This window comes from Bombina bombina, chromosome 7 (genome assembly GCF_027579735.1).
Source record: "Bombina bombina isolate aBomBom1 chromosome 7, aBomBom1.pri, whole genome shotgun sequence".
Lineage (NCBI taxonomy): Eukaryota > Metazoa > Chordata > Amphibia > Anura > Bombinatoridae > Bombina > Bombina bombina.
In genome coordinates, this window is record NC_069505.1 from 2,007,074 (window position 1) to 2,032,406 (window position 25,333).

The 25,333-nt window shown below is 41.0% G+C and overlaps 1 protein-coding gene across 1 annotated transcript in view; it reads right to left on the bottom strand.

Annotated features, from left to right (window-relative positions):
• The window catches only part of LOC128635700 (low-density lipoprotein receptor-related protein 5), a 1,026,620-nt gene that overhangs the window by 873,918 nt on the left and 127,369 nt on the right, over nucleotides 1-25,333 (bottom strand). The window contains exon 2 of the mRNA XM_053688826.1: nucleotides 6,863-7,060. Coding sequence (XP_053544801.1) covers nucleotides 6,863-7,056 — 194 coding nt within the window. The 5' untranslated portion in view covers nucleotides 7,057-7,060. The remainder of the gene's footprint in view (nucleotides 1-6,862; nucleotides 7,061-25,333) is intronic.

The following is a 25,333-nucleotide window of genomic DNA, read 5'->3' on the forward strand; positions in this document are numbered from 1 at the left end:
CTGACCTAGTAGAATGAGCTGTAATCCTTTGAGGCGGAGTTTTACCCGACTCGACATAGGCATGATGAATTAAAGATTTCAACCAAGATGCCAAAGAAATGGCAGAAGCTTTCTGGCCTTTTCTGGAACCGGAAAAGATGACAAATAGACTAGAAGTCTTTCGGAAAGACTTAGTAGCTTCAACATAATATTTCAAAGCTCTAACAACATCCAAAGAATGCAACGATTTCTCCTTAGAATTCTTAGGATTAGGACATAATGAAGGAACCACAATTTCTCTACTAATGTTGTTGGAATTCACAACCTTAGGTAAAAATTCAAAAGAAGTTCGCAACACCGCCTTATCCTGGTGAAAAATCAGAAAAGGAGATTCACAAGAAAGAGCAGGTAATTCAGAGACTCTTCTGGCAGAAGAGATGGCCAAAAGGAACAAAACTTTCCAAGAAAGTAATTTAATGTCCAATGAATGCATGGGTTCAAAAGGAGGAGCTTGAAGAGCCCCCAGAACCAAATTCAAACTCCAAGGAGGAGAAATTCACTTAATGACAGGTTTTATACGAACCAAAGCTTGTACAAAACAATGAATATCAGGAAGATTAGCAATCTTTCTGTGAAAAAGAACAGAAATAGCAGAGATTTGTCCTTTCAAGGAACTTGCGGACAAACCTTTATCTAAACCATCCTGAAGAAACTGTAAAATTCTCGGAATTCTAAAAGAATGCCAGGAAAAAAGATGAGAAAGACACCAAGAAATATAAGTCTTCCAGACTCTATAATATATCTCTCTAGATACAGATTTACGAGCCTATAACATAGTATTAATCACAGAGTCAGAGAAACCTCTTTGACCAAGAATCAAGCATTCAATCTCCATACCTTTAAATTTAAGGATTTGAGATCCTGATGGAAAAAAGGACCTTGCGACAGAAGGTCTGGTCTTAACGGAAGAGTCCACGGTTGGCAAGAGGCCATCCGGACAAGATCCGCATACCAAAACCTGTGAGGCCATGCTGGAGCTACCAGCAGAACAAACGAGCATTCCTTCAGAATCTTGGAGATTACTTTTGGAAGAAGAACTAGAGGCGGAAAGATATAGGCAGGATGATACTTCCAAGGAAGTGATAATGCATCCACTGCCTCCGCCTGAGGATCCCGGGATCTGGACAGATATCTTGGAAGTTTCTTGTTTAGATGAGAAGCCATCAGATCTATTTCTGGAAGTTCCCACATTTGAACAATCTGAAGAAATACCTCTGGGTGAAGAGACCATTCGCCCGGATGCAACGTTTGGCGACTGAGATAATCCGCTTCCCAATTGTCTATACCTGGGATATGCACCGCAGAGATTAGACAGGAGCTGGATTCCGCCCAAACCAGAATTCGAGATACTTCTTTCATAGCCAAAGGACTGTGAGTCCCCCCCTGATGATTGATGTATGCCACAGTTGTGACATTGTCTGTCTGAAAACAAATGAACGATTCGCTCTTCAGAAGAGGCCAAGACTGAAGAGCTCTGAAAATTGCACGGAGTTCCAAAATATTGATCGGTAATCTCACCTCCTGAGATTCCCAAACCCCTTGTGCCGTCAGAGACCCCCACACAGCTCCCCAACCTGTAAGACTTGCATCTGTTGAAATTACAGTCCAGGTCGGAAGAACAAAAGAAGCCCCCTGAACTAAACAATGGTGATCTGTCCACCACGTCAGAGAGTGTCGTACAATCGGTTTTAAAGATATTAATTGAGATATCTTTGTGTAATCCCTGCACCATTGGTTCAGCATACAGAGCTGAAGAGGTCGCATGTGAAAACGAGCAAAGGGGATATCGTCCGATGCAGCAGTCATAAGACCTAGAATTTCCATGCATAAGGCTACCAAAGGGAATGATTGTGACTGAAGGTTTCGACAAGCTGAAATCAATTTTAGACGTCTCTTGTCTGTCAAAGACAGAGTCATGGACACTGAATCTATCTGGAAACCCAAAAAGGTTACCCTTGACTGAGGAATCAATGAACTTTTTAGTGAATTGATCCTCCAACCATGATCTTGAAGAAACAACACAAGTCGATTCGTATGAGATTCTGCTAAATGTGAAGACTGAGCAAGTACCAAGATATCGTCCAAATAAGGAAATACCACAATACCCTGTTCTCTGATTACAATCAGAAGGGCACCGAGAACCTTTGTAAAAGTTCTTGGAGCTGTAGCTAGGCCAAACGGCAGAGCCACAAACTGGTAATGCTTGTCCAGGAAAGAGAATCTCAGAAACTGATAGTGAGCTGGATGAATCGGAATATGCAGATATGCATCCTGTAAATCTATTGTAGACATATAATGCCCTTGCTGAACAAAAGGCAGGATAGTCCTTACAGATACCATTTTGAATGTTGGTATCCTTACATAACGATTCAATATTTTTAGATCCAGAACTGGTCTGAAGGAATTCTCCTTCTTTGGTACAATGAAGAGATTCGAATAAAACCCCAGCCCCTGTTCCAGAACTGGAACTGGCATAATTACCCCAGCCAACTCTAGATCTGAAACACATTTCAGAAATGCTTGAGCTTTCACTGGGTTTACTGGGACACGGGAAAGAAAAAATCTCTTTGCAGGAGGTCTTATCTTGAAACCAATTCTGTACCCTTCTGAAACAATGTTCTGAATCCAAAGATTGTGAACAGAATTGATCCAAATTTCTTTGAAAAAACGTAATCTGCCCCCTACCAGCTGGGCTGGAATGAGGGCCGCACCTTCATGTGGACTTAGAAGCTGGCTTTGCTTTTCTAGAAGGCTTGGATTTATTCCAGACTGGAGATGGTTTCCAAACTGAAACTGCTCCTGAGGATGAAGGATCAGGCTTTTGTTCTTTGTTGAAACAAAAGGAACAAAAACGATTATTAGCCCTGTTTTTACCCTTAGATTTTTTATCCTGTGGTAAAAAAGTTCCTTTCCCACCAGTAACAGTTGAGATAATAGAATCCAACTGAGAACCAAATAATTTATTACCCTGGAAAGAAAGGGAAAGTAGAGTCGATTTAGAAGACATATCAGCATTCCAAGTTTTAAGCCATAAAGCTCTTCTAGCTAAAATAGCTAGAGACATAAACCTGACATCAACTCTGATAATATCAAAAATGGCATCACAGATAAAATTATTAGCATGTTGAAGAAGAAGAATAATATTATGAGAATCATGATCTGTTACTTGTTGCGCTAAAGTTTCCAACCAAAAAGTTGAAGCTGCAGCAACATCAGCCAATGATATAGCAGGTCTAAGAAGATTACCTGAACACAGATAAGCTTTTCTTAGAAAGGATTCAATTTTCCTATCTAAAGGATCCTTAAAGGAAGTACCATCTGCCGTAGGAATAGTAGTACGTTTAGCAAGGGTAGAAATAGCCCCATCAACTTTAGGGATTTTGTCCCAAAACTCTAATCTGTCGGATGGTACAGGATATAATTGCTTAAAACGTTTAGGAGTAAATGAATTACCCAAATTATTCCATTCTCTGGAAATTACTTCAGAAATAGCACCAGGAACAGGAAAATCTTCTGGAATAACCACAGGAGATTTAAAGACCTTGTCTAAACGTTTAGATTTAGTATCAAGAGGACCAGAATCCTCAATTTCTAATGCAATTAGGACTTCTTTAAGTAAAGAACGGATAAATTCCATTTTAAATAAATATGACGATTTATCAGCATCAACCTCTGAGACAGAATCCTCTGTATCAGAAGAATCATTAGAATCAGAATGATGATGTTCATTTAAAAATTAATCTGTATAAAGAGAAGTTTTAAAAGACTTTTTATGTTTACCAGAAGGAGGAATAACAGACATAGCCTTCTTAATGGATTCAGAAACAAAATCTCTTATGTTATCAGGAACACTCTGAACATTAGATGTTGATGGAACTGCAACAGGTAATGGTACTTTACTAAAGGAAATATTTTCTGCATTAACAAGTTTGTCATGACATTTAATACAAACAACAGCTGGAGGAACAACTACCAAAAGTTTACAGCAGATACACTTAGCTTTGGTAGTTCCAGCACCAGGCAGCGATTTTCCAGTAGTATCTTCTGACTCAGTTGCAACGTGGGACATCTTGCAATATGTAATAGAAAAAAAAACATAAAGCAAAATTGATCAAATTCCTTAAATGACAGTTTCAGGAATGGGAAAAAAATGCCAGTGAACAAGCTTCTAGCAACCAGAAGCAAAAAATAACGAGACTTAAATAAAGTGGAGACAAAAATGACGCCCACATTATTTGGCGCCTAAATGCTATTAGCGCCAAAAATGACGCCACATCCGGAACGCCGACATTTTTGGCATGAAAACGTCAAAAATGACGCAACTTCCGGCGACACGTATGACGCCGGAAACAGAAAAAAAATTTTGCGCCAAGAAAGTCCGCGCCAAGAATGACGCAATAAAATGAAGCATTTTCAGCCCCCGCGAGCCTAACAGCCCACAGGGAAGTCAAATTTTAAGGTAAGATAAAAATGATATATTCAAATGCATTATCCCAAATATGAAACTGACTGTCTGAAATAAGGAAATGTTGAACATCCTGAGTCAAGGCAAATAAATGTTTGAATACATATATTTAGAACTTTATAAAAAAAGTGCCCAACCATAGCTTTAGAGTGTCACAGAAAATAAGACTTACTTACCCCAGGACACTCATCTACATGTTGTAGAAAGCCAAACCAGTACTGAAACGAAAATCAGAAGAGGTAATGGTATATATATAAGAGTATATCGTCGATCTGAAAAGGGAGGTAAGAGATGAATCTCTACGACCGATAACAGAGAACCTATGAAATAGACCCCGTAGAAGGAGATCATTGAATTCAAACAGGCAATACTCTCCTCACATCCCTCTGACATTCACTGCACGCTGAGAGGAAAACCGGGCTCCAACCTGCTGCGGAGCGCATATCAACGTAGAATCTAGCACAAACTTACTTCACCACCTCCATAGGAGGCAAAGTTTGTAAAACTGATTTGTGGGTGTGGTGAGGGGTGTATTTATAGGCATTTTGAGGTTTGGGAAACTTTGCCCCTCCTGGTAGGAATGTGTATCCCATACGTCACTAGCTCATGGACTCTTGCTAATTACATGAAAGAAATAAACTCTTGATTGAAGATATAAAACTACAAATCTAACACCACATTCACTTTACCCTCCCGTGGAGAGGCCCTACTGCTAGAGCCGGCAAAGAGAATGACTGGGGGGTGGAGCTAAGGGGGGAGCTATATGGACAGCTCTGCTGTGTGCTCTCTTTGCCACTTCCTGTAGGGAATGAGAATATCCCACAAGTAAGGATGAATCCGTGGACTGGATACACCTTGCAAGAGAAATAAACAATGCAGATTTACAACAATGTATGCCATGATAATCGGTAACCTCACATAAAAGGATGTGGGAGGTGTTGCCAAGGTAAATAAATGCATTTATACAATTAATTGCAAGACCACTACAACATTTAATTCTAGAATCATTTAAAATAAACAGCTTTCCAGGGGATGCCTGCTGTGTGATCATTGCATGTCCAAAGCAGAGATGGAGTTATTGACCTTAAAATGTTGGGAAACCTAGCGCTAAGGCAAATAAACCTGTGGCTCTGGACAATAGGCACCTAGCAAGTAATGAATTATGTACAGAGTGGCTACCTAGACGGAGGCTATGGTTTAAAGGTTTTTTTAAGAATTTTTGTATAGAACACAATTTAATAAAACAAAACATCTGTTAAGGTGCATGGCTCCATGCTTATCCTAACACGACATAATAGATAAAATTCCTTAAAATTCTTAAAAACAATATAATAACAATCTAGCTGGTTCAATCCTATTGCGAATACAAACAGTGGCAATATTAACAAGGATATATAACCATGTATCCTAGCCTAATGATCTATGATTCTTAAAATTATATCCTAAGATAGTTACACAAAGGGGGGCATATCATCTTACTGCATATCATCATATTGCAATTCATCAACCTAAGTGTCATCTGAAGTCCCTCCCAATATTGGGATATCACTTACATTCTGCATGTACAATTTTGGAACGTCAGGCAAGTTGTAACTGTAACATTAGAAGTGAACTTCACCATCTCACTGGACATTATGAGCCCCCCCTTTATGGGAATATCTAGGATATCATTGTACGAATCATAGATCATTAGGCTAGAATACATGGTTATATATCCTTGTTAACATTGCCACTGTTTGTATTCGCAATAGGATTGAACCAGCTAGATTGTTATTATATTGTTTAAGAATTTTAAGGAATTGTATCTATTATGTCGTGTTAAGGTGCATGGTTTCATGCTTATCCTAACAGATTGATTTTTATGACTTTGATGTTTTGTTTTATTAAATTGTGCTCTATACAACAATTCTTAATATCCTTTAAACCATAGCCTCCATCTAGGTAGGTGCTCTGTACATAATCCATTACTCAAAGCAGAGATGCACCTGTCAGGCAAGATTGCAATAATTCCTGCAAATCCAGCAACCCCTCAATAGGAATAGAATGTTCTAGGAATAAGGCAGCAGGTCCCCCACCAACAAAAGTAGATTTTGTGTCTCTAGCTTTGTTTTAATCTGGAACATTAATTCTGGAGACTTTGGCTTTTGTTTTATTTCGACTTAACAATGTTACTCACCCCTCCATGAACGGAGATTTTAAGTTTTGTTATGAAGTGCAAATGTACCAATTCTCCAATAGCCTTGTTTTACTAAATTCACCTGACTCATTTGACCCTGGAGAAGGAACTAAATAAACATTCAATTTACAGGACCATAAAAAGGCCTACTAACGAAAAAGATAGCAGTAAAACATAATTACCTAAATGAACCATCCAAATTAGCCCTGTGAATAAAACTAAGCTTTGCATCTGCCCAATACAATTTTTGCTCCTCTAAATCAATAGTTAACCCATTTGGCCAAAATATTTCTGTGTCAACAACGATTTTACGGATGCTGCCGTCCATTCCAGCACGTTCTATTCTTGGAGTATCTCCCCAGTCTGTCCAGTACATGTATCTGTAAAATAAATAAATAAATAAAATAATAATAATAAAAATAATAAAAATAATAAAAATAAAAATAATAATAATATATTTACACATACATACATACATATATATTTTTATTATTTACACATACATATACAGCAAATTCAAAATCAACAGTATAAGGTAACATTTAACATAGGAGACAATTTGCACAAGATGATAAAAAACAAATATAAAGCAAAATGTATGCTTACCTAATAAAAATTAATTTATTTCATAGTGGTGAGTATCCTTGAGCCATTACTTCTGGGATGAACTCCTGGCAACTAGGAGGAGGCAAATATTCCCAAAATTCTAACAGCACTAAATCTCTCCCACCTCTCTGGTATACCAGTCTGACGACCAAGCAAGGAGAAGTAGAAAGGTGTGAAAGAAGCAAACTAGATCTACACCAGAAAAAAAAATGAAGTAAATAATAATGAAAGGGGTCGGGTCTCGTGGACACCGCACCATGAGAGAAAGGAGTTTCAGGTAAATGTTTTTCTTTCATAAGGTGGCTAGAGTCCACGAGCCATTACACCTGGGAATTAATACCCAAGCTGTGGATCAGACAAGTAATTGGGTGGGAAGAATTTAGTGAAAGTATGTTGCTGCTTTGCAAACTTGTTTAACAGAAGCTTCAATTTTGAAAACCCAGAAAGGGGAAACCGATCTAGTAGATGGGCTGTAATGTGTTTTGGGGAGACTTTCCCACCTCCAAGTAAGCCTAGTGAATCAAGTGTTTTAGCCAAGAAGCTAAAGTAACTGATGTGGCCTTCTGACCTTTACGTAGATCAGAGAAATGAACAAATAAATTAGAGGATTGTCCTTCATAGATTGCAAGTAGAATTTTAATCTTTTTTTATTTTTTTTAAATTGGGACAAAAAGGACAGAACTACAATCTTCTGTTTCATACTGTCTAGGGGGGAAACAAAACAATTTTATGTAAAAAAATAATCAATCATATTGTGTCATTAAATCCTCATGTTGATTAAAAATAAGGGAGATTCGCAAAAACTGGATTTTTGAATCAGGTCTGCAAACAAAGTTTTGCGGGACCAGGCTGGAGCATTTAAAATCACTGATGAGAGTTCCTGCTTGATCCAAGCTATCACTTTTGCAAGCAAGGAGCATCTACAAACTCCACCTGAGGATCCATGGATCTTGCATAGTATCTCAAAGGTTGGTTGCTTAAATGAGAAGCCAAAAGGTATATATCTGGTAGACCCCATAGTTCTACATTCTGATTGAAAACCAACAGATGTGACGTAGAGACCATGCCCCTGGATGAAGAGACTGTTGACTAAGATAATCTGCTTCCCAGTTGTTCACTCCTGGGATGTGAATCACAGAAATCATACAGCAATTGTCCTCTGTTCAATTCAAGATTTGTGACGCCTCCTCCATCGTTAAGAAACTGTGTTCCCCTTGATGGTTTTTTTAAGCCCCTCCTATGATATTCAGAGTAAAAGTGAGGGGCTCAGCATCCCCAACACCATTAAGGTGTCTATTTGTGGCAGATCTTGGGGTAAGCAATATATACAATCTCAAACCAGAAAGTTGAAAAATGTTGACTGCAAATAAAGAGTTCAACACGTAGAGGCATAGAGTATTTCCAATGAGGGCACCGCAGACCGCATCCACTTCTAGCCCCATATTGCAGTTCTCTTGTTGGACTTGATCAGTGGTATGTACGTCGTCAACAACAATGCTAGGGACCTCAGTTAGTATCCCGGTCCCCTAGAGTCAGATTCTCCGAGACAGCTGTTTGGCCCTCTACTCCACAAGTGCGGATAACCCCTAGAAGCACAACGCTCCATGTGGTCAACAGCACAGTAAATACCATGTCCTTGGGTGATGACATCTAATGGGTGAAACTCAGGTGTAACCCTTGCATAAAGTATTATTTAAAAGAAATCTTCATCTTTATTAACGCATTTTCGGCTGTGATGGACGTAATAAATATAATCCTTGTCAATCCGGCGGTAGTGTTTTATTAAAGGAATCTTCCCCCTCCTTGTTAATACAATACAATGCAGGTAAGCCTCTCTCTTCAGAAGAGGCCAGATCTGAAAGGACATGAAAATTGCACAGAGTTCCAAGATTTTTATTGGTAACCTCGCCTACTGAGGTGACCAAACTCCATGTGCTCTCCTGGACCCCATACTACACCCCAACCCAAGAGAATTGTGTCTTTAGTGATTATTGGTCATATAGTTCTTGCCCCATCGATGAACCATGCAAAGTTGTAGAGGTCTCTTGTGAAACCTTGCAAAAGGAATGTCATCTGATGCAGCAATCATCTGACCAAGCACTTTCAAGCTTACAGCTACTGATGGGTAGCAAATAGACTAAAGTTTTGTATACACTGTCATGGATACCAGATTGCCATGGCTGCCCCCACCCCCTACTACCTGGCTCACTGTTTATTACATTAGTTTTGACCCTTTCATGGCTTACAGGATCTCCCAAACTCTGTCTCATGTTTTACCGTTTGCACCCCCTCATGGAAGAGCTGATCGCTTACCGCCTGACCCCTTTCCGGCTGGCCAGGCTCCTGGAACTACTGGCCCGGCCGGACTATCCAGGACGCTCGCCGACATTTACCCCAGGTCACTCCAGCGGCCCACTGTCCCAGAGCTCCGCTCTTTTGGGGATTGGTACCCCTTAGGGAGGGCAAAAGGTATGGTGATTGCCGGAAGGGAGCTCCCTTTGGAACTTGGGGTTTCGGACCCACCCTACTCCCCCTGGCTTACCAGGTGTACCTTCAATCAGCTGCCGCTCCGGCCCCCGTCGAAGAATGTCACTTTTAGGACTGGGACACCTTAGGGTCATGGAGCTCTCCACTGGTACCCGGGAATAGCCGCCGCTCCCCTGGGATCACCCTGAAACCACTGCCTCTGTATTACGGGGACTCTAGGGAACTATGGCTCTATGGGGGCGCCAGTCTGTCTGGAGGGGCGGGAATGGCAGGAGATCTGGGGGTCAGATAAGACCCTTATCATGATGAGCTGTGTGTATATAAGCAGTGTGTGTTTCACAATAAACTGTTCGTGTTCACCTGAATACTGGTCTTGTCTGGTTATTTGGGTGGGCTCTTGCTCTAATCATTTTTCTCCGCTCTATAGCTACAAGTTCCAGGTACAGGAAGGACCCTCTTGGTGGAGCTACCCAGTCGGGGTAGCTGGTGTGTCACACACTGTCTATTCTCCTTTGTTATGTTAGAGAAAGCCTCCCTAATATGGAGTCTATAAGGATTACCAGGAAAAAGGTACTCTGGTATGGAAGATTGATTCTCCAACCATTTCTGCAAATAAACAACAGAGGTCTGATAGTATGGGGTACTGCTAAAGGTAAAAATGAAGCCAGAACCAATATATCATCCATGTATGGAGCCACCAAAATACCTTTAGTTCTTTATACAGACAATACTAGAACCTTTGTAAAATGCCTGGGAGCTGTAGCTAGACAAAGGAACTACAAACTGAAAAAGTGTTTTCATGAAAGACAAAATTTAGGAACTAGCAATGGTCTTTCTGGATAGACATATGAAGATAAGCATTTATCAAATCTATCGAGGACATATACATATTGACACTGTTCAACAAGGGGAAGCATAGTCCAAATAGTTCCCACTATGAAAGTAGGAACCCTAATAAACTTGTTTAAAAAGTTTTTAAAGCCAGAATGGGCCTGAAAGTTCCATCGTTTTTGGGAATAAACAGCTTGGAATAAAAATCCTGGCCTTGTTCCAAAACTGGAATTAAAACTATTAATCCCATGAGATCCACATCTTGTACAAACTGAAAGAAGTCTGTTGGAACATGAGAAAGAAGAAACCTTCCTCGAAGAGGCCTTGATTTGAAGTTTATTTTGACCATGTTTAAAACCCATGGATCTAGGGCCAAGCCTTCTGAAAAAAAGTAATCTTCCCCCTACCAGAAGTGGATCTTGATTAGGGGGCCACCCATTTATGCTGATTTTGAAGAGTATGAAGGATTTTTAAACTGCTGGTCTTGTTCCAACTGGGACTGGACTTCAAAAAATGTCTAGAAGACTCCTTTTGTGATGAGGAAGAAGTTTGTTGGCTCCTAGATTGACAAAATTAACAAAAACAGCTATTTGAGATGTTCTCTTGAAGGAGAAAAACATAATTTATGTAAGAACTTACCTGATAAATTCATTTCTTTCATATTAGCAAGAGTCCATGAGCTAGTGACGTATGGGATATACATTCCTACCAGGAGGGGCAAAGTTTCCCAAACCTTAAAATGCCTATAAATACACCCCTCACCACACCCACAATTCAGTTTAACGAATAGCCAAGAAGTGGGGTGATAAGAAAAAAGTGCGAAAGCATATAAAATAAGGAATTGGAATAATTGTGCTTTATACAAAAAAATCATAACCACCACAAAAAAGGGCGGGCCTCATGGACTCTTGCTAATATGAAAGAAATGAATTTATCAGGTAAGTTCTTACATAAATTATGTTTTCTTTCATGTAATTAGCAAGAGTCCATGAGCTAGTGACGTATGGGATAATGACTACCCAAGATGTGGATCTTTCCACACAAGAGTCACTAGAGAGGGAGGGATAAAATAAAGACAGCCAATTCCTGCTGAAAATAATCCACACCCAAAATAAAGTTTAATGAAAAACATAAGCAGAAGATTCAAACTGAAACCGCTGCCTGAAGTACTTTTCTACCAAAAACTGCTTCAGAAGAAGAAAATACAACAAAATGGTAGAATTTGGTAAAAGTATGCAAAGAGAACCAAGTTGCCACTTTGCAAATCTGATCAACCGAAGCTTCATTCCTAAACGCCCAGGAAGTAGAAACTGACCTAGTAGAATGAGCTGTAATCCTATGAGGCGGAGTCTTACCCGACTCAAAATAGGCAAGATGAAATAAAGATTTCAACCAAGATGCCAAAGAAATGGCAGAAGTTTTCTGGCCTTTCTAAAACCGGAAAAGATAACAAATAAACCAGAAGTCTTTCGGAAAGACTTAATAGCTTCAACATAATATTTCAAAGCTCTAATAACATCCAAAGAATGCAACGATTTCTCCTTAGAATTCTTAGGATTAGGACATAATGAAGGAACCACAATGTTTCTACTAATGTTGTTGGAAATCACAACTTAGGTAAAAATTCAAAAGAAGTTCGCAACACCGCCTTATCCTGATGAAAAATCAGAAAAGGAGACTCACGAGAAAGAGCAGATAATTCAGAAACTCTTCTGGCAGAAGAGATGGCCAAAAAGAACAAAACTTTCCAAGAAAGTAATTTAATATCCAATGAATGCATAGGTTCAAATGGAGGAGCTTAAAGAGCCCCCAGAACCAAATTCAAACTCCAAGGAGGAGAAATTGACTTAATGACAGGCTTTATACGAACCAAAGCTTGTACAAAACAATGAATATCAGGAAGAATAGCAATCTTTCTGTGAAAAAGAACAGAAAGAGCAGAGATTTGACCTTTCAAGGAACTTGCGGACAAACCCTTATCTAAACCATCCTGAAGAAATTGTAATATTCTTGGTATTCTAAAAGAATGCCAAGAAAAATGATGAGAAAGACACCAAGAAATATAAGTCTTCCAGACTCTATAATATATCTCTCTGGATACAGATTTACGAGCCTGTAACATAGTATTAATCACAGAGTCAGAGAAACCTCTTTGACCAAGAATCAAGCGTTCAATCTCCATACCTTTAAATTTAAGGATTTCAGATCCTGATGGAAAAAAGGACCTTGAGACAAAAGGTCTGGTCTTAACGGAAGAGTCCACGGTTGGCAAGAGGCCATCCGGACAAGATCCTCATACCAAAACCTGTGAGGCCATGCCGGAGCTACCAGCAGAACAAACGAGCATTCCTTCAGAATCTTGGAGATTACTCTTGGAAGAAGAACTAGAGGCGGAAAGATATAGGCAGGATGATACTTCCAAGGAAGTGAAAATGCATCCACTGCCTCCGCCTGAGGATCCCGGGATCTGGACAGATACCTGGGAAGTTTCTTGTTTAGATGAGAAGCCATCAGATCTATTTCTGGAAGTTCCCACATTTGAACAATCTGAAGAAATACCTCTGGTTGAAGAGACCATTCGCCCGGATGCAACGTTTGGCGACTGAGATAATCCGCTTTCCAATTGTCCATACCTGGGATATAAACCGCAGAGATTAGACAGGAGCTGGATTCCGCCCAAACCAAAATTCGAGATACTTCTTTCATAGCCAGAGGACTGTGAGTCCCTCCTTGATGATTGATGTATGCCACAGTTGTGACATTGTCTTATCTGAAAACAAATGAACAACTCTCTCTTCGGAAGAGGCCAAGACTGAAGAGCTCTGAAAATTGCACGGAGTTCCAAAATATTGATCGGAAATCTCACCTCCTGAGATTCCCAAACCCCTTGTGCCGTCAGATACCCCCACACAGCTCCCCAACCTGTAAAACTAGCATCTGTTGAGATTATAGTCCAGGTCGGAAGAACAAAGAAGCCCCCTGAACTAAACGATGGTGATCTGTCCACCATGTCAGAGAGTGTCGTAAAATCGGTTTAAAGATATAAATTGAGATATCTTTGAGTAATCCCTGCACCATTGGTTCAGCATACAGAGCTGAAGAGGTCGCATGTGAAAACGAGCAAAGGAGATCGCATCTGATGCGGCAGTCCTAAGACCCAACATTTCCATGCATAAGGCTACCAAAGGGAATGATTGTGACTGAAGGTTTTGACAAGCTGATATCAATGTTAAAATGAAGCATTTTCAGCCCCCGCGAGCCTAACAGCCCACAGGGAAAAAGTCAAATTTTAAGGTAAAATATGTTAAATTAAAATGCATTATCCCAAATATGAAACTGACTGTCTGAAAATAAGGAAAGTTGAACATTCTGAGTCAAGGCAAATAAATGTTTGAATACATATATTTAGAACTTTATAAACAAAGTGCCCAACCATAGCTAGGAGTGTCACAGAAAATAAGACTTACTTACCCCAGGACACTCATCTACATATAGCAGATAGCCAAACCAGTACTGAAACGAGAATCAGCAGAGGTAATGGTATATATAAGAGTATATCGTCGATCTGAAAAGGGAGGTAAGAGATGAATCTCTACGACCGATAACAGAGAACCTATGAAATAGACCCCTTAGAAGGAGATCACTGCATTCAAATAGGCAATACTCTCCTCACATCCCTCTGACATTCACTGCACGCTGAGAGGAAAACCGGGCTCCAACTTGCTGCGGAGCGCATATCAACGTAGAATCTAGCACAAACTTACTTCACCACCTCCATCGGAGGCAAAGTTTGTAAAACTGAATTGTGGGTGTGGTGAGGGGTGTATTTATAGGCATTTTAAGGTTTGGGAAACTTTGCCCCTCCTGGTAGGAATGTATATCCCATACGTCACTAGCTCATGGACTCTTGCTAATTACATGAAAGAAAGCTCCTTCTTCAGTCACGGTAGAAATAACAGAATCAAGACCAGGACCAAATAAAATCTTTACTTGAAAAGAAAAAAAGAAAAGTCTACCCTTGGAAACCATGTCAGCTGACCAAGACTTGAGCCACAAAGTTTTTCTGGTCACTAGTACCGACATCGGCATATTTTGTGCACAAATTGTCAACAACAGAATCACAAATAAATGCATTAGCTTCATTCACAGAATAATCTAATATTTGTTCAGATAAGTTGTCACACCAAAGAGTAAAGGCTTCTGCAATGCAAGCACTGTAAATACCTGGTTTGTACAAGTAACAAGCTTGTTAAAAAGCTTTTCTGAGGGAGGACTCCAATTCTCTAACCATTGTACTTCCTTGAAAGAAGTACTATCCTCTAAGGGAATAGTAGTGTGTTTCGCTTAAGAGATGAAATTGCACCATCTACATTTGAAATAGTCTACCAGAGTTCTACACTAGAAGTCAGTAAGAGAAAAATAATTTTAAATTTAGAGAACAAGTTAAAAGGAAGACCAGCCTTTGCCCACTTTTTGGTAATTATTTCAGCAATAGCCACTGGAAGCCGAAAACGTAATTTATGCTTACCTGATTAATTTATTTCATGATGTCTCACAATCAATTACTCCAGGGAATTACTCTTCCTTACCTCTAGGAGAAGACAAAGATTCCCAACCCCCAAGTGCTCTATAATATCCCCCCCACCTCACATGTACCTCTGTCTAATGTATAGCCAAGCAAAACCAGGTAAGAAAAAGAATCAAGAGTCGTAAAAGGAGATGGGGGAAATATGTGCAAAAGAAAATACTAAACCCAAAAACAAAGGGTGGGGTGTCTCGTGGACTCTCACCATCAAGAAATAAATGTATTTCAGATAAGCATAGTTTTCTTTCATACAGGTGGTGAGAGTCCACAATCCATTACCCCTGGGAAGTAATACCCAAGCTCTGTAGCCCACAAGTAATGACAGAAAGGGAGGGATGTAAAAAACAACTTTCTTTTCACTGAGAAATTAAATTCACAGCTACACAAAAGGGCAATATATATTTTTTATGCACTTAAAAAAAAAAATCAGGCAAGAAAAAATTAAGCTGAAACAACAACCTGAAGGAACTTCATACCAATGTCTGCCTCAGAAGATGCAAAAACATAAACATTGTAAACTTTAGTAAAAGTATGCAAAAAAGACCAAGTAGCTGCTTTGCAAATTTTGTCAACTGAAGCCTTATTCTTGAAAGCCCAAGAAGTGGCAACTGAGTAGAATGAGTAGTAATCGGTTACGGTAAGTCTTATGGATCAAAAGTTTCAACCAAGATGCCAAAGAAAACATAATTTATGCTTACCTGATAAATTTATTTCTCTTGTAGTGTATCCAGTCCACGGATCATCCATTACTTGTGGGATATTCTCCTTCCCAACAGGAAGTTGCAAGAGGATCACCCACAGCAGAGCTGCTATATAGCTCCTCCCCTCACTGCCATATCCAGTCATTCGACCGAAACAAGACGAGAAAGGAGAAACCATAGGGTGCAGTGGTGACTGTAGTTTAATTATATTTTAGACCTGCTTTAAAAGGACAGGGCGGGCCGTGGACTGGATACACTACAACAGAAATAAATTTATCAGGTAAGCATAAATTATGTTTTCTGGGGGGCGGAGCCTACACTCAATGCGGCAAGACGTGTCTTCATGAAGCTCTCTGAGACAGACACTAATTATAGAAGTTTTATGCTGCAAATCTTGACATTTCCTATCCTGTAGCAACTTTCTACCGCTATTAATAGTTCAACTCTAAGAGTGGATGAGTTTGACAAAGTTTGTGCCTATGTTTGTTGAGTCAGCTACGTGCCACACTCCTTCTTAAGACCTGAAGCCATCTTGAAAATTTCTGCACCTACGCAGTGAGCCCAGACACTGAAGAAGTGCCTGTAAAGGATTTGGAACGTAGGTCTGGGGCTGCCGCAATACTACCCCCCCCTGAATTCCGGGGTTACGATATCCTAAAAATAGGATAGCTGGCAGTCATATATTGGCTGTTTTTTTTTTTTCTCCTCCTACGAGAGAACCATTACTGACAGGACGACATCATTATAAGTGACTACCCTGCTCTGGTACCTATTCTGACAAGCACACATGGAGGCCCTAACAAAGTGGGAGACACAAATACATAGCCTACTACAGGAACACTTCTGTGCTCTAGAAAGGGATCTTTGCGAAATCCTTGCTACCCATGCTCGGGTGACAGAGGAGAGCCGGGTTATCATTTCTGCCGGGAGGGCCTGTGGAGGGGAGGCCCTCTCGACTAAAGCCCAGACCCCAACAAGCTTGAGCCCAGAAAGCTCCCTCCTGATGATACAAGAGACCCACAAGTTACCCGAGGATGTGACTCACCTCGCGGCACCACTCAGCCTCTGGCCGGATTGCAAGCTAGATGTAGATGATAGCGCGGCAGCAAGTGAAGGGGAGACCCGCAAGAATCTATGTCTCACGTCCACTCCACTACCTGTGCTGCCTGCTGCCACGAGCAACATCGCAAAGATAGACATGACTGCGCAAGTGGATCAAACTGGAGCTTCTATGCAAGGATCGGGTCCGGTCTGCCTTCCTTTCACAAGTGCCGCTGCACCCATTCCAGGAGGGGATTGCTATCTAGCCACGGCAGATAGGTTTGTGATAGAGATGGGTCATTTGCTGCAATGTTTCACAGGGCAGCGGTATTACCTGGTCCTGTTACAGTGTGGAGACCGGGCTGTGGGATCGCTTCACTGCGTGGCTCTGCAAAAGGACTTAAAGGGCGCTACAATATGTTTGCAACACCTACACTTCCTTTCCATGGTGGTAAGACACGCTGAACCATTGGGACCGTTCAGTACCTGGAAGGTGGGAATAGGTTAGATCACTGGGGAAGCTCAGTGTTGTTTTAATACCCTGGTTTCCACGGAACAAATATGGCCGAACTGTGTAGGTTTTAACCCATTGCTATAGCTGGCCCATTTATAGATAATATATTGAAGATCCTGGTTTTAAAGTTTAATTAGTTCAACTTGTTAATATTTGTATAATCCTTCTATCACATTGTAAGCTTTCTCTCCCCATTTTGTTAACGTACATGTATAACAATGGAACAAATGTGCAAGGATTGATGTTTTATTTGTTATGTGCAGGAAGTTTATCAATATGCTGCCAGTGCTAAGTGTTCAGGGGTCATACTCTATGCGGTCTAGGGTGTAACGTTAACCTTGTATACAATATATATGCATACATTTTTGCCCACCCCCAACTGTTATAGCATAGTCACTACACACTATGTCCAATAATCTATAGACCTCTTCTTTACTATTTATATTAGGTCCTGACCACACCGTTACTCCTTAACTAAGTTACCTAATAGGATCCAGAGGTGACCCCTCTTGTTCTTACCCCAAAGCATCCCCATCTCAATTTCATTTGCGTATCTGGTGGCCCAAGAGAGACCGTTGTATTTGAATGGGGGAATATATGTTTTGTTTTTGTTGTTTTTTTTTATATTGCACTCGATATTAATTCTCTCGTAGGGGGTTGTCACTCTTTCATATGTATAAACAAAAATTGAGGTTTGTTTCATGCTCTGTTCACCATATACACAACTTTAGGAGAATGTCCTGCAGTTCATACCAGTGTTAGATTGTGAAGCCTAATTGTATATTGTAATCCCTGACACCTGATTTGAACTGTACTATACTATGTATAATAACTGGTTTGTTTATTGCTGTAATCACTGTCTAAGGACTCTTATCCGGAGAAATTATTTACTGTTTTGTATTCAACCTCAATAAAAATATTATATAAAAAAAAAAAAAAAAAAAAATTATGTTTTCTCTTGTTAAGTGTATCCAGTCCACGGATCATCCATTACTTGTGGGATACCAATACCAAAGCTAATGTACACGGATGATGGGAGGGACAAGGCAGGAACTTAAACGGAAGGAACCACTGCCTGTAGAACCTTTCTCCCAAAAACAGCCTACGAAGAAGCAAAAGTGTCAAATTTGTAAAATTTTGAAAAGGTTTGAAGCGAAGACCAAGTCGCAGCCTTGCAAATCTGTTCAACAGAGGCCTCATTTTTAAAGGCACAGGTGGAAGCCACAGCTCTAGTAGAATGAGCTGTAATCCTTTCAGGGGGCTGCTGTCCAGCAGTCTCATAGGCCAAGCGTATTATGCTCCAAAGCCAAAAGGAGAGAGAGGTTGTTGAAGCTTTTTGACCTCTCCTCTGTCCAGAGTAAACGACAAACAGGGCAGATGTTTGACGAAAATCCTTAGTAGCCTGTAAGTAAAACTTCAAGGCACGGACTACGTCCAGATTATGCAAAAGATGTTCCCTCTTTGAAGAAGGACTAGGACACAATGATGGAACAACAATCTCTTGATTGATATTCCAGGTTTGGTACGCAGAACTACCTTGTCTGAATGAAAAATCAGATAAGGAGAATCACAATGTAAGGCAGATAACTCAGAGACTCTTCGAGCCAAGGAAATAGCCATCAAAAACAGAACTTTCCAAGATAAAAGCTTAATATCAATGGAATGAAGGGGTTCAAACGGAACTCCCTGAAGAACTTTAAGAACCAAGTTTAAGCTCCACGGGGGAGCAACAGTTTTAAACACAAGCTTAATCCTAACCAAAGCCTGACAAAATGCCTGGACGTCTGGAACTTCTGCCAGACGCTTGTGCAAAAGAATAGACAGAGCAGAGATCTGTCCTTTTAAAGAACTAGCTGATAAGCCTTTGTTCAAACCCTCTTGGAGAAAGGACAATATCCTAGGAATCCTAACCTTACTCCATGAGTAACTCTTGGATTCACACCAATAAAGATATTTACGCCATATCTTATGGTAGATTTTCCTGTTGACAGGCTTCCGAGCCTGTATTAAGGTATCAATGACTGACTCGGAGAAGCCACGCCATGATAGAATCAAGCGTTCAATCTCCATGCAGTCAGTCTCAGAGAAATTAGATTTGGATGATTGAAAGGACCTTGTATTAGAAGGTCCTGCCTCAGAGGCAGAGTCCATGGTGGAAGAGATGACATATCCACTAGGTCTGCATACCAGGTCCTGCGTGGCCACGCAGGCGCTATCAGAATCACCGATGCTCTCTCTTGTGTGATTTTGGCAATCAGTCGAGGGAGCAGAGGAAACGGTGGAAACACATAGGCCAGGTTGAAGAACCAAGGAGCTGCTAGAGCATCTATCAGCGTTGCTCCCAGGTCCCTGGACCTGGATCCGTAACAAGGAAGCCTGGCGTTCTGGCGAGACGCCATGAGATCCAGTTCTGGTTTGCCCCAACGATGGACCAGTTGAGCAAACACCTCCGGATGGAGTTCCCACTCCCCCGGATGAAAAGTCTGACGACTTAAAAAATCCGCCTCCCAGTTCTCTACGCCTAGGATGTGGATCGCTGACAGGTGGCAAGAGTGAGACTCTGCCCAGCGAATTATCTTTGAGACTTCTAACATCGCTAGGGAACTCCTGGCTCCCCCTTGATGGTTGATGTAAGCCACAGTCGTGATGTTGTCCGACTGAAATCTGATGAACCTCAGTGTTGCTAACTGAGGCCAAGCTAGAAGAGCATTGAATATTGCTCTTAACTCCAGAATATTTCTTGGGAGGAGTTTCTCCTCCTGAGTCCACGATCCCTGAGCCTTCAGGGAGTTCCAGACTGCACCCCAACCTAGAAGGCTGGCATCTGTTGTTACAATCGTCCAATCTGGCCTGCGAAAGGTCATACCCTTGGACAGATGGACCCGAGAAAGCCACCAGAGAAGAGAATCTCTGGTCTCTTGATCCAGATTTAGTAGAGGGGACAAATCTGAGTAATCCCCATTCCACTGACTTAGCATGCATAATTGCAGCGGTCTGAGATGCAGGCGCGCAAATGGCACTATGTCCATTGCCGCTACCATTAAGCCGATTACTTCCATGCACTGAGCCACTGACGGGCGTGGAATGGAATGAAGGACACGGCAAGCATTTAGAAGTTTTGATAACCTGGACTCCGTCAGGTAAATTTTCATCTCTACAGAATCTATTAGAGCCTCTAGGAAGGAGACTCTTGTGAGTGGTGATAGAAAACTCTTTTTCCACGTTCACTTTCCACCCATGCAACCTCAGAAATGCCAGAACTATCTCTGTATGAGACTTGGCAATTTGAAAGCTTGACGTCTGTATTAGGATGTCGTCTAGATACGGAGCCACCGATATGCCTCGCGGTCTTAGAACCGCCAGAAGTGAGCCCAGAACCTTTGTAAAAATTCTCGGGGCAGTGGCCAACCCGAAGGGAAGAGCTACAAAATGGTAATGCCTGTCTAGAAAGGCAAACCTTAGGAACCGATGATGATCTTTGTGAATCGGTATGTGAAGGTAGGCATCCTTTAAGTCCACTGTGGTCATGTACTGACCCGCTTGGATCATGGGTAGGATTGTCCGAATAGTTTCCATTTTGAATGATGGAACTCTGAGGAATTTGTTAAAGATCTTTAGATCCAAGATTGGTCTGAAGGTTCCCTCTTTCTTGGGAACCACAAACAGATTTGAATAAAATCCCTGTCCTTGTTCCGTCCGCAGAACTGGATGGATCACTCCCATTACTAGGAGGTCTTGCACACAGCTTAGGAATGCCTCTTTCTTTATCTGGTTTGCTGATAACCTTGAAAGATGAAATCTCCCTTGTGGAGGAGAAGCTTTGAAGTCCAGAAGATATCCCTGAGATATGATCTCCAACGCCCAGGGATCCTGAACATCTCTTGCCCACGCCTGGGCGAAGAGAGAAAGTCTGCCCCCCACTAGATCAGTTTCCGGATAGGGGGCCGTTCCTTCATGCTGTCTTGGGGGCAGCAGCAGGCTTTCTGGCCTGCTTGCCCTTGTTCCAGGACTGGTTAGGTTTCCAGGCCTGTCTGGAATGAGCAACAGTTCCCTCTTGTTTTGAAGAGGAGGAAGTTGATGCTGCTCCTGCCTTGAAATTAGACTGTTTGGCCTTTGATTTGGCCCTGTCCTGGGGAAGGGTATGACCCTTGCCTCCATTAATGTCAGCAATAATTTCCTTCAAGCCAGGCCCGAATAAGGTCTGCCCCTTGAAAGGAATGTTGAGTAATTTAGACTTTGAAGTCACGTCAGCTGACCAGGATTTAAGCCATAGCACCCTACGCGCCTGGATGGCGAATCCGGAATTCTTAGCCATTAGTTTAGTCAAATGAACAATGGCATCAGAAACAAATGAGTTAGCTAGCTTAAGCGTTCTAAGCTTGTCAATAATTTCATTCAATGGAGCTGTCTGGATGGCCTCTTCCAGGGCCTCAAACTAGAATGCCGCCGCAGCAGTGACAGGCGCAATGCATGCAAGGGGCTGTAAAATAAAACCTTGTTGAATAAACATTTTCTTAAGGTAACCCTCCAATTTTTTATCCATTGGATCTGAAAAAGCACAACTGTCCTCAACCGGGATAGTGGTACGCTTTGCTAAAGTAGAAACTGCTCCCTCCACCTTAGGGACCGTCTGCCATAAATCCCGTGTAGTGGCGTCTATTGGAAACATTTTTCTAAATATAGGAGGTGGGGAAAAAGGGCACACCGGGTCTATCCCACTCCTTGCTAATAATTTCTGTAAGCCTTTTAGGTATAGGAAAAACGTCAGTGCACACCGGCACCGCATAGTATCTATCCAGCCTACACAATTTCTCTGGAATTGCAACTGTGTTACAGTCATTCAGAGCAGCTAATACCTCCCCCAAGCAATACACGGAGGTTCTCAAGCTTAAATTTAAAATTAGAAATCTCTGAATCAGGTTTCCCCGAGTCAGAGATGTCACCCACAGACTGAAGCTCTCCGTCCTCATGTTCTGCATACTGTGACGCAGTATCAGACATGGCTCTAACAGCATTTGCGTGCTCTGTATCTCTCCTAAACCCAGAGCTATCGTGCTTGCCTCTTAATTCAGGCAATCTAGATAATACCTCTGGCAGGGTATTATTCAGGATTGCAGCCATGTCCTGCAAGGTAATCGCTATGGGCGTCCCTGATGTAATTGGCGCCATATTAGCGTGCGTCCCCTGAGCGGGAGGCGAAGGGTCTGACACGTGGGGAGAGTTAGTCGGCATAACTTCCCCCTCGACAGAACCCTCTGGTGATAATTCTTTTATAGATAAAGACTGATCTTTACTGTTTAAGGTGAAATCAATACATTTAGTACACATTCTCCTATGGGGCTCAACCATGGCTTTCAAACATAATGAACAAGTAGGTTCCTCTGTGTCAGACATGTTTAAACAGACTAGCAATGAGACTAGTAAGCTTGGAAAACACTTTAAAACAAGTTTGCAAGCAATATAAAAAACGTTAATGCGCTTTTAAGAAACACAAATTTTCCCAAGTTTTGAAATAACAGTGAAAAAATGCAGTTACACTAACGAAATTTTTACAGTGTATGTAGTAAGTTAGCAGAGCATTGCACCCACTTGCAAATGGATGATTAACCCCTTAATACCAAAAACGGAATAACAAATGACAAAAACGTTTTTTAAACAGTCACAACAACTGCCACAGATATACTGTGGCTTTTTACCTCGATCAATACGACTTTTGAAGCCTTTTGAGCCCTTCAGAGAAGTCCTGGACCATGCAGGAAGAAGCTGGATGTCTGTGTCTGTAATTTTTGCTGTGCAAAAAAACGCCAAAATAGGCCCTTCCCACTCATATTACAACAGTGGGAAGCCTCAGGGAACTGTTTCTAGGCAAAATTCAAGCCAGCCATGTGGAAAAAACTAGGCCCCAATAAGTTTTATCACCAAACATATGTAAAAAACGATTAAACGTGCCAGCAAACGTTTTAAAATACACTTTTATAAGAGTATGTATCTCTATTAATAAGCCTGATACCAGTCGCTATCACTGCATTTAAGGCTTTACTTACATTACTTCGGTATCAGCAGCATTTTCTAGCAAATTCCATCCCTAGAAAAATATTTTAACTGCACGTACCTTATTACAGGAAAACCTGCACGCTATTCCCCCTCTGAAGTTACCTCACTCCTCAGAATATGTGAGAACAGCAAAGGATCTTAGTTACTTCTGCTAAGATCATAGAAAACGCAGGCAGATTCTTCTTCTAAATACTGCCTGAGATAAACAGTACACTCCGGTACCATTTAAAAATAACAAACTTTTGATTGAAGAAATAAACTAAGTATAAAACACCACAGTCCTCTTACGACCTCCATCTTAGTTGAGAGTTGCAAGAGAATGACTGGATATGGCAGTGAGGGGAGGAGCTATATAGCAGCTCTGCTGTGGGTGATCCTCTTGCAACTTCCTGTTGGGAAGGAGAATATCCCACAAGTAATGGATGATCCGTGGACTGGATACACTTAACAAGAGAAACAGCCCATTTCTGGAACAAAAAAAAAAATCTTTAGTACTGTCAACATAATACTTCAACTATCTAACAACGTCCAAATTATGCAAAGATCCCTCTAAAGAATTCTTGGGATTAGGTGACAAAGAAGCAACAAATATTTCCTGACTGATATTGTCTGAATAGACAACCTTAAGCAAGAACTAAAAGTTGGTCCTTAAAACTGCCTTATCCTGATGAAATATAAGATAAGGAGGATCACATGAAAGAAAAGATAACTCAAAAACTCTTAGCAGAAGAAAAAAGTCAAAAGAAACAAAACCTTCCAAGAAAGAAGTTTAATATCCACCTTATACATAGACTCGAAAGGGGAGCCTTCAAAATCTTCAAAACTAAGTTAAGACTCCAAATAGGAGAAATTGGATAAACAAATTTTAGTCAAAGCCTTAACAAACCATAACTGTCTTCCTATGAAAGATAACTGAAATATGACCCTTCAAAGAACTGGCAACTTGCAAAAACTGCAATCCTAAGAATTCTAAAAGAAAGCTAGGAAAAACCATGATCGATAAAAAAATAAATAGTCAGAGACCGACTTGTACTGGGATCAAAAAATATCCTTTGAGACAGCTGAGTATAGCTCTGCACCATTGACAAAGCATACAAAGCTTAAGAGGTCTCATGATAAAACAAGCAAATTGAATTGCATCTGAAGCTGCAGTCATAAGATCTAGAATTTCCATACAAAGAGCAACCGAGAGGAAAGAGAAACTGAAGGTTCAGACAAGCTGACACCAACTTTAACCTTCTCTGCTCTTACCGAGAAAGACTCATGGAGACTGAATCTATTTGAAATCCCCAAAAAAGTTCATTTGTTTGAGGAATAGAAGAACTTTTTGAAAAAACATAATTTATGCTTACCTGGTAAATTTATTTCTCTTGTAGTGTATCCAGTCCATGGATCATCTATTACTTGTGGGATATTCTCCTTCCCAATAGGAAGTTGCAAGAGGATCACCCACAGCAGAGCTGCTATATAGCTCCTCCCCTCACTGCCATATCCAGTCATTCGACCAAAACAAACAGAGAAAGGAGAAACCATAGGGTGCAGTGGTGACTGTAGTTTAATTAAAATTTAGACCTGCCTTAAAATGACAGGGCGGGCCGTGGACTGGATACACTACAAGAGAAATAAATTTATCAGGTAAGCATAAATTATGTTTTCTCTTGTTAAGTGTATCCAGTCCACGGATCATCCATTACTTGTGGGATACCAATACCAAAGCTAAAGTACACGGATGATGGGAGGTACAAGGCAGGGATTAAGCGGAAGGAACCACTGCCTGAAGAACCTTTCTCCCAAAAACAGCCTCCGAAGAAGCAAAAGTATCAAATTTGTAAAA